The following is a 9,133-nucleotide window of genomic DNA, read 5'->3' on the forward strand; positions in this document are numbered from 1 at the left end:
CCCCCCCCGATTTGCTGTTGGGACTTTGCTCAGTTGTCTGGGAACATGATGTGTGTGTCCAGTTCCTCCAGGCATGTGTAAATCCCGGCCCCCTGCCAGAAAACACCCCTGCGGGAGTCCCCCCAGCTCCCAAGCAGGAGGGTGATGCTCCCTTCCCCTCCTGGGGCAAGGACAAGTGTCTGTTCCCAGAACTGCTGTCCCTACACACGTGCCATCCCCTCAGCCTGCAGCTTGTTGCTTTTACCTTTGGTACTGCACGTACTTGTTGAGGTTCACGCGATAAAGGAGGGAGCGGCTCCAGCTGTATACCAGACCTTTAGCCCTGAGCTGTAGCTGCTGGGGTGGTCAAGCCCTGGCTCACCAGGGGTGCCCAAGGGGTGGGCAGCTTCTGCATCACCCCTGAGCACAGTGGGGGTGAAGGATGAGGAGAAGGAGCTGAGGGTCTTCGCTGCCTCAGTGCCCAGGCAAGACCTATGTTCCCCTGCACACTGTCTCTTTGTGAAATAAGCCCCATACTTGGGCTGAGCCCTGGGGTCAGGGGGAAGACACAACCCCACTCTCCAAATATATTTTATTTAATAAAAATAATGAGCTGGGGTTGTCGCTGGGCACAGGCTTCTGCCCTAGAAGAGTCCTTTGTCCTTCTTGAGTTTCTGTTGTTTCCACAATGGCAGGTTGCCGAAGGTGGAGCGGCTCATGCCAAAGACAGCCTGGAAGTCCTGGTCGGAGAGGTGGTACTGTGGGAGGAGAGAGGAGGCTGAGCTAAAGCTGGGGGGCTTCCCCCAGTCCTCCCCAGCAGCTCCCTAGCCTTGTCTCACCTCCTTCCTGCTGGGGTCTACACCCTGCGGCAGGTCCTCAGCCGAGGTGTTCACCAGCACGTCCAGGGGGAAGGTCTCCAGTTTGTCGGGGAGGAGGCTGGTGGTGGTGGTGAAGACCTCTTGCTTGGCTGTGAGCACCTGGATGGGGGCGACAGGGTCACATGGGGGCTGCCCCAGGGGTGGAGGCACCAGGCTGGCTCCAGGTGCCCCCACACCAGAGGGTGTGTTCTTGCAGCTCCTTGTGCCACCTGCCCAGGGGACAGAGGGGCTTTCTGTGCTCACCCTGGCTGCCCCCTCGCCCTGTGCCACTTACTGAGGTGAGCTGCCCGAGGCTCTTATCATCCCCCAGCTCAGCTCTCAGCACCTCATACGATTTCTTATCCTGGGAAGGGGACAAAAGCACTCAGCCCCTTGGCACAAGCAGGGATCAGGCAAACCCCTGCCTGCACCCTGGAGATGCTGGCTGGGGCCAGATCCACATCTGGTCCCATCTGTGCAGGGCCCCCCTGGTCTTTCCAGCCCCCTCCATGACTCACAGCCCAGTTGAGAGGGTCCCAGGCCAGGAACCAGCCAGTGAAGGTGGGGGGCTCATGGCCTTGCTTCACCACAATGATGGGGGTGTCAAGGTCACGGCCGCTGGGGTGGCTCCGCAGATACTCCTGTGCCATCACCGCCGCCGCCTCCTTCTCCGACTCATTGGCGCTTTTCCCAATCCAGAAGAAAACCTGCAACAAGGACACGATTTGCACCACTGGGGGGAGACAGGGACCCCCATGGCTGGGGGAACACAGGATCTGTCCATGGGGAAGGGCACCAGGAGTGCAACCTCAGCCATCCCTGGAGTTAGGGAGCTGGAAAAAAACAGCATGGGACCAGGGACGTGTGGGTTTCCAGCCTCCCATCGCACCACCTCTGGCTGCTGCAGGTCCTCCACCCATCCCAGGGACGTCAACTTGTGGGATCAGATGTGTCCCTCTGCCCTGTGCCCACCAGCTCACCTGGTCCCAGGTGTCCAGCAGATAAACATCATCCTCCTCCAGGTCATCCTGGGTGAAGTCTACAATCTCCGTGGCCAAGAAGGTGCCTGTCTTGTTGGAGCACTCAAAGAGTCGGGGGGACACAGAGGGATTCTCCTCCTGCAACCTGGTGCGGAGCAACACGGCAATGATGCTGGGAATAGGCCTCACCTTGCTTGGGGACTGGTGGCCCATCTTATCCCTACGAATAGGTAGGGACAAGGGACCCCTGGGCACAGGGCTGGTACCTCTTACTGTTGGCATACTGGGACTTGCCCCCCAGAGCCAGCCAGAACTCGGGTGGCTCCTGTCCCTCTGCAATCACTGGCTTCTCTGTCTTGGAGATTATGTCAGCCACTGTCTTGCCCATCTCACGCTCATCCCCACTGCAGCCCTGCCAAGCAAGCACAGCTGCTCCATCACCAGCCTCGGCCAAGGAGGAGGAAGAGGAGATGGGGGACATCTCTCTTGGAGGTGGCAGCACCCACCCTGGTGCCTGGCAGTACCCACCTTCCCATACCAGAGGTAGCAGCAGCTGGGGGTCTTGAGCACGAAGACATCATTGGAGTTGAGGGAGGAGGCACGGACGGGCACCTCGAAGGCCTTGGTGTTGTACTCATTGGTGCCATGCACATGGAAGAGGCGAGTGGAGGGTGTGGGCTCCTTGCTGCTCTCCCGCGAGGTGCCACCCTGGGGGTACAGGGACAGAAGGTCACCACAGGTGCTGCAGCCTCACCCACTTGCCTGTTCTTCGCCTCCTGGCAGCCCCACACCCACCGCATACACCACCATCTTGCCCTTGAAGATGGCCATCAGGTGGGCCGGCTCCTTGCCCATGGTGACGCGGATCTGCACAGGTTCGTTGTTGTACTTCTGGTCCAGGATGACCGTTTGGTAGGCAGAGGCAGCCAGCTCGTCTGTGCTGGCTTGGCGGCCCTGGGCACAGCAGAGTGGGGCTTAGCACCCACCACAGCCCCCTTTTTCCTCTTGGGAAGAGGGAACCTTCATGTCTAGGGGCAGAACACCTCTGGTCCATGGAGATGCCCCCGTCCCCCACCCTGGGGGTCTCACCTCACCTGCCAGAGGTAGATGATGCGGTTCACCTTGGGCCCCACAAAATAGGTGTAGAGCACCAGGTAGCAGTCCCCACCATAGAAATGGCCCAGCCACCTCTTCTCCACAGGCACCAGCTCCTGGTTCTCCACACGCCAGACCTGGTGGAATGGGGACATGCCACTGCCAGGGCTGGTTCATCCCCCTGCCTTGCAGCCCCTGGACCCCATGGCATACGCCAGTACAGCACAGGGCATGCTCTGAGAAGATCCCATATTCTGCCCCAGCCCCCCTACCTCCACCTCCCCAGATCCGTCATCCACCATCTTCTGCTGGGCGGCCATCTGGGGCTTGGCATGCAGTGTGGTGGCATCAAACTTCACCTGTTCTACCTTGGCTGCGGGGAAGGGCAGAGGGCTGAGCCACGTTCTGCTGGCCATGGGGGTCCCCACAGCCCCCCATCCCAATCCAAGGAGTCCTGCAGTGTTGGAAGAGGACACTCACCCACTTTACCCACAGTGTGGGTCTTGCCCAACCCAGTGGTCTGGTTGGGGACAGTCCATTTTTGGAAGAGCTGCCTGAAGATGGACGACTCAGACCCATCATTCTCTGTCTCCACGCTGGTGCTGACTGGGTAGTTCTTAGCTTTGATGAAGCCCTGGGGGGATTTGGAGCCAGAACATTGGCATAGAGTTCCCAGCACCCTGGGGAGCTGCCAGGCCACCCCATAACCAACCCCTAACCCAGCACAGCACCCACCAGCGCCCTGCTCATCGCCTGCTGCTTTTCCTCCTTGTTGGCGTTCTTGCCCTTCCACACAAAGATCTTGAGACCTCCTTGATCAAGGATGTAGCAGTCCTTGAAGTGGAGACAACAGCAGCAATTAGGACTTTGGGCACCCCCAAATGAAATTGGGCACCCCCAAGCATCCCATGGGTGACACACCTCATGCAGGAGCATGTCTTGAGTCAGGGGTCGAATCGCCACCTCCCGTATGACCAGGTTCCCACTGGCATTGGAGACGCTGGCAGGGGGAAAGAGAGGAGGAGGGGTTAGAAACAGGGCTGGAAAACCCCGTCCCCATCCCCACCTTGGGGTGGCAGGGTTGGGTGGCTGTGTCTTCTTCCCATCCCCTTCCCCACCCTGATCCTGGCACTGCTGGTACCCAGGGACCCTCCTGCCCTGCCATGGTAGCAACCTGCTTTGCAGCTTGCCCTGCCACGCAGCTCACTCATGGCCACAAGGAGGGACAAAGAGATGTCAGATGTGATGGGGCCACCCAAGGACGTTGCCACTGTATCCAAAGGTCATGCTTGCAGGAGCATCTCTCTGTTGTCACCAGGGACTTCCCTTGATCCACCACCATCCTGGCCCCACCCCTGTTGTGGCCTTGACCCCTTTTGGTGACTGTCCATGGGGATGGAAGTTATGGGACATAGCAAAGATGGGTTCTGGGTCCCTCTGGCAACCTGAGAGATGCTCCTGCAGGTGACCCACCCCTGGCAACTCACTGGTAGAGCTTGAGGGAGGACTTGAGTTTCTGGTCCACTTTTTCATCAGGGGTGGCTGCCTTGATGTCTCTCTTCTCGCCCAGCACGTCTGTGAGGACCTGCATGAGTTCTGGCGAGGCACCCTCATCCTCACCATCCACTACGCCCACCTTGGCACGGCCCCCGCGCTCCCGGTCCCGGATGTCCTTGGCCAGGGTCATCGCCTGCATCCAGGGGAGAAGGAGTCAGCCCAGACTGGGGAGAGGGTGGCCAGTCACCCCCTTCCTCCAGGGGGGAACTCTGGGATCCTCCAGCTGCACCTTCAGCCTCTCGTTCCGGTTGCTCTCGGGCCCATTCCACTGGATGATGAGCTGGCCCAGGTCCAGCAGGAACACATCCCCCCGGTTGAAGCTTTTCCAGCTCATCTCCACCTGCAAGAAGGATGGGATTGGGGGGTGGGTGGGGGTCAAGCAGCAGGATGCCTGTGTCCCCCTGGGACTGCCCCCACCCAACCTGGCTCAGTGCTGATGCCTCCAGCCTGTAATTCCTCCTCCATACCCCAAGAGGGGCTTTTTGGGGTGAGGTTGCTCTTGAGGCAAGGCGGCGTGACTCCCCACATGCTCTGTCCTCTGCTTGAGAGCAGCTGTGTCTGGGAGGGGCTCTGGCCTGATCCTGACCCCAAACAGTATCTCTGTGTAGAGTTTGGTGGTTGGGAACCCTCCGCTCACCTCTCCTGCCGCCACATTCTTCTTGCCCTTCACATGCAGCAGGCGCTGGATATTGTAGGTGTTTGTCTCCACGTGCTTCATGCCCGAGGCCACCCCACCCTTCTTATAGCTGCAGGGGAACAGACATTGTTTTGGCCCTGGACACCCCTTTCTTGCTCCAGCAGGGTCCCCCTCCCACCTCTGTGCAGGGAGGTGTTTGGGGACACCCACCCACCCATGTGGGTGATGGATGGAGCAAGACCAGCTCCAGATCATCCTCCTGCCTCCCCCAGCCCACCAGGACAGGGCTGTCCCCATCCCCACTGGGGATGTCCTCATGGGAGCAGAGAACCCCTGCCCACCATCACCCACTGTGGGAGTGGGTCCCCAGAGGTGAATGACGTACATGAGTCCCTGCTTGAAGTAGGCACGGAAGGTGTCACTCTCGTGGCCCTGGACCTCGCGGTGCTGCACGGCCACTGTGCCCAGGTGGTCATCTATCTGGGTGGTGTAGATGGCGGCCGCCCCCTGCTCATCTTGGCTTGACTCCTTGCCCAGCCAGTAGTGGATGTTGTAGCTGAAGTTGCTCCCAGTCTTGCGTGTCTGCAGGACACCGATCCCCACTAGAAAAGACCCCGTGTCCCCAGGCCACTCTGGCCAGGGACATCCCTCCCTACACCACCACCACCCCCAAGAGCAGAGCCCATCTCCCATGAGACTCCAGACTGCCCTACCGACAGCAGGATGTAGCAATCCCCCTCGTAGAAGTTGCCGTAGCTTTTGGTGGGCACTGGCACCATCTCCATGTTCTGCAGAAGGAAGGGAGACATCAGCCCTGGCGGGGACACCCCCACCCCAGCTTCACACACCCCACTGCCCCCAGCCCCAAAACCTGGACAGGTTTGACCTTGTGTGCCGCACTGAGACCCCCAAACCCAGGCACTGAGAACACAAAGGGGGGATCTTCCCTCCCACAGCCCCCCAAACAGCCTGGTGATGGGTGCTCAGGTCATGGGGGTGCCCAGTCTGTGCTGCTGTCCCCACCTCAATTCGCCATATCTGGAGGCCCGGTGTGGTCTTGTTGAGTGTCCTGCTGACTTTGGTGCTGAGCTCCACCATGGTGACGGGTGCTGCAGGCAAGGGGACCTGCTGGGGCATCGACAACACCCTCGTTAATGGCAGGCACTGTCATTAAGAGCTGGGATGGAGCCAGCCAACCTTGCCATCTGCCGCCCTGCCCTGTCTGCAGCCAGCCAGGCCATAAACGCCCCATCCGGAGCTGCACGGGGTAAGAGGAGCACCACGGCTGCAGACACACAAGCGGGGCTGCTGTCCCCCTCAGCCTGGCTGGCACCACAGCTAATGGGGGCTGTCACATCTCCATGCCAGGGTCCATGGTGGGCAGGAGCAGGGTCTCCTGGGTACCCCAGTGCCCTGCCCTGTGCCCAGTCACGGGGCAGGGCCATACAGGGCGTCCCCAGTGCCACAGACACAGTCGGGTGACACCAGCAGGAACCAGCCCTGCTCAGCCTCGTCCCAACATGGCTCAGCACAGCGTGGCATGGCCACAGCTGGTAGTCTTGCACAGACACACATGCACACGTGCACACACACACACACCCCCCACACACACGTGTGCAAGCCCACTCAGCCCTCTTTAACTCCCCCCCACTCCCAACCCCAGTGCCGGATCCATGCTCCCCAGCGAGGGCACAGCCTGGCCCCACAGAGATGCCAAGTGTGCCAGGGCTCAGCCCCGGTGCTGCCGAGGTTGCCCACAGGCTGGCAGTGCTCGCTGGTAAGCAGGCAAGGAGGTCAGGGAGCTGGCCTTGGGCAGAGCCCCCCTGTGCGCCCTGGCAGGGGGCTGGCAGGGAGAGCCAGCGGTGCTCCCCCAGCCCCACCAAACCCCACCTGGTCCCACTGCACTGCCCTGAAAGCACCCACACCCCGTCCCTCAGATCCAGGGGGTGACATCCCCCCAGTGCAGCCTCGAGATGGGGCACATGTGGGTCCCCAAGCCCCATCCCCAGGCCACCCTGGTGTCAGAAGTGGCGGTGGCTGTGGGATGTGCTGACCCCCATGCCCACCCTCCAGTCCCCCACCCCAGCCCCTCACCTTCCCTGCAGAGCTGGGCACAGGTGAGCGTACCTAGGCAAAGTGCTCAGGTGCCAGCACCCAGGAGACCTTTGTCCCTTCCTGTCCCAGCCTACGTTCACCATATAAGGGCAGGAACAGCGGGAGTCAAGGTCCCCACGGCCCTCCAAGGCTTCACGGCACCTGAAGAGCCCCGTTACTCATGGGGCAATTGCCCCCCTAGATGCTATTGCAGCACAGGGCAACCCTGGGCACATTGCTCAGGGGCTTGCTGTGCCCAGGGTGGTTCCTGCCGCCCTTCCTGGGCCTGCTCCCATGGTGATGGGGCTTTTGATGCCTGTCCCCCACTAAAAGGTTCCCCAAAGTGATAGCAATGGGCTGAACCAGACCAGAGGGGCAGCAGCCACAAACACGGAGGTGTCTTGATGCCATGGGGAAGGGCTCTAACACTGCCCTCCATTCCCCAGCCCCCAAAACCCCCAAACCCTCCCAGCCATGGAGCACCCTATTCCCTGTCCCTATAAGCCCTATGCCCTGTCCCGTACCCCCAAAGCCCAGCCCCAAGGGGTGGTACGTGATGATGCCCTTGGTGTTGACAGAGAGGAGAAGGGACTAGAGTCCTGCCCAGTAGCTCCCAGTCCTGAAGGGGGTTTTGGGGAATGACCAGGGGTACATAAAGCTGGGAGGGGGAAGGTTTGCAGCATCAGGAAAGCCCCCAGGCTCCTTGTCTTGCTCTTCTCTCTTCCCCAGCCCTGCAGGATTGCTGCAGCCTTATCTGACTCACCCTGCTGAGCCAACAGCCCTGGCCATGAGCGCTGTGGGCATCCCACACCCCAGCCATCACCCTGGCACCAGGCCTGGGCTGCCATGATCCCCAAATCCTGCCTACCCCCCACCCCAAGGACCCCCAAAGTGATGGCAATAGGCTGAACCAGGCCAGGGAGGTGTCGGCCACAAACAAGAGGGTGCCATTATGCCACAGGGATGGGCTCTGCTGTTGCCCTCCACTACCCTGGCCTCCAAAACCCCCAAGACCTCCCAACCATGCCACCCAGTTCCCACCCCCTGCACCCCACACGCATCCCCCATGGGACCCTTACCTGGGTGCAGAGCCCCCAGCAGGGTTGTGGGGCTGAGTTTTGGGTGGGGTGTGACACCCGGATGGCTGCTCTCTGCTCAGTGGCTGCGTCCCAGGGCTGAATCCGTTGGTGTGGCACAGGGGTGGGTGGGGGACCCCACGCCGGCCCCAGAGGGCTTGTCCCCTCCCTGGGCCTCCCAGCTAGACACACTGGGCCACTAATGAACTCAGTAATTAGTGCAGTCATCAGGGAGGACAGAGACTTCATTAATGAGGAGAGGCACAGGGCCAATGAGGGCACGGGGAGGGGGGCAGCTAAGAGACTAAGAGACATCCCCCCCCAGCACCCCACTGTCTGCATGTTGGCAGCAGGCTGCCCCGGGGAGGGGGTCACAAGTCTCCCCAGTGACACCCCCTCCCAGTCTATGCAGGGAGAGTCTGACACCCTATTTGGAGGCAAGTGAGGAAGGGCATACTTGTGACCTGCCCCCCTCCCCAAGCCCCAAAGCTGGGGGGCACAGCCCACATGGTAAATCCAGCTTCCCCCTTGTTAAGGGGCAGGATACCCATCCCCGTGGCATCAGGGTGGTTTTTCCAGAATGGGTTAGGATAGGGATGCCAGGGAAGCTGGGGGAGGGGCTGCCCCGGAGCACGAGGGTGTCACTTTAGCACCAGGCCAGGGGTAACCCTCCAACCCTGCAGCCCGAGGGTGCTCCCCCAGCACTGACCTGCAGCACCCCCCCTTCTCAGGGGGATTTAGGGGATCCCAGGGACTCTCTGCCCCTCCACTAGGAACATGCATGTGGTACATACCCATGCCCACACACACTCACACACACAGGACTCCTCTTTCCAAGATGGTTTGACAGCTTTAATC

General features: G+C 60.7%; 1 protein-coding gene across 4 annotated transcripts; it reads right to left on the reverse strand.

Annotated features, from left to right (window-relative positions):
* Positions 1-554: 554 nt before the first annotated feature.
* On the reverse strand, positions 555-8,476 carry VIL1 (villin 1). Of its 4 annotated transcripts, none has more exons than XM_026853002.1 (20): positions 8,279-8,476; positions 6,129-6,269; positions 5,819-5,893; positions 5,491-5,687; positions 5,106-5,214; positions 4,698-4,808; positions 4,399-4,601; positions 3,833-3,911; positions 3,647-3,745; positions 3,392-3,545; positions 3,184-3,284; positions 2,911-3,048; positions 2,612-2,770; positions 2,345-2,524; positions 2,083-2,228; positions 1,817-1,961; positions 1,355-1,543; positions 1,132-1,200; positions 819-956; positions 555-737 (listed from the first exon to the last, which is right to left on the reverse strand). In XM_026853002.1, exons 2-20 carry the CDS (start codon positions 6,240-6,242, stop codon positions 624-626), a joined length of 2,520 nt encoding a protein of 839 aa, XP_026708803.1. In that variant the 5' UTR covers positions 6,243-6,269; positions 8,279-8,476; the 3' UTR covers positions 555-623. The 4 variants fall into 4 exon arrangements, with proteins under 4 accessions (XP_026708803.1, XP_026708805.1, XP_026708804.1 ...); XM_026853004.1 differs by having other exon boundaries at positions 6,129-6,230; positions 8,279-8,475; XM_026853003.1 differs by having other exon boundaries at positions 6,129-6,233; positions 8,279-8,475.
* Positions 8,477-9,133: the final 657 nt, after the last annotated feature.

This window comes from Athene cunicularia, assembly GCF_003259725.1.
Source record: "Athene cunicularia isolate RWA chromosome 7 unlocalized genomic scaffold, athCun1 chr7_part1, whole genome shotgun sequence".
Lineage (NCBI taxonomy): Eukaryota > Metazoa > Chordata > Aves > Strigiformes > Strigidae > Athene > Athene cunicularia.

Excerpts from the sequence above, each read along its gene's own strand:
- VIL1 (XM_026853002.1), bottom strand. The coding sequence starts at position 6,242 with ATGCCCCAGCAGGTCCCCTTGCCTGCAGCACCCGTCACCATGGTGGAG. Across the intron at positions 5,688-5,818 it reads ATTGCTACATCCTGCTGTCG|ACACGCAAGACTGGGAGCAA; the intron begins GTAGGGCAGTCT and ends GGTGTCCTGCAG. Across the intron at positions 3,912-4,398 it reads TCCTCCCTCAAGCTCTACCA|CGTCTCCAATGCCAGTGGGA; the intron begins GTGAGTTGCCAG and ends TCCCCCTGCCAG.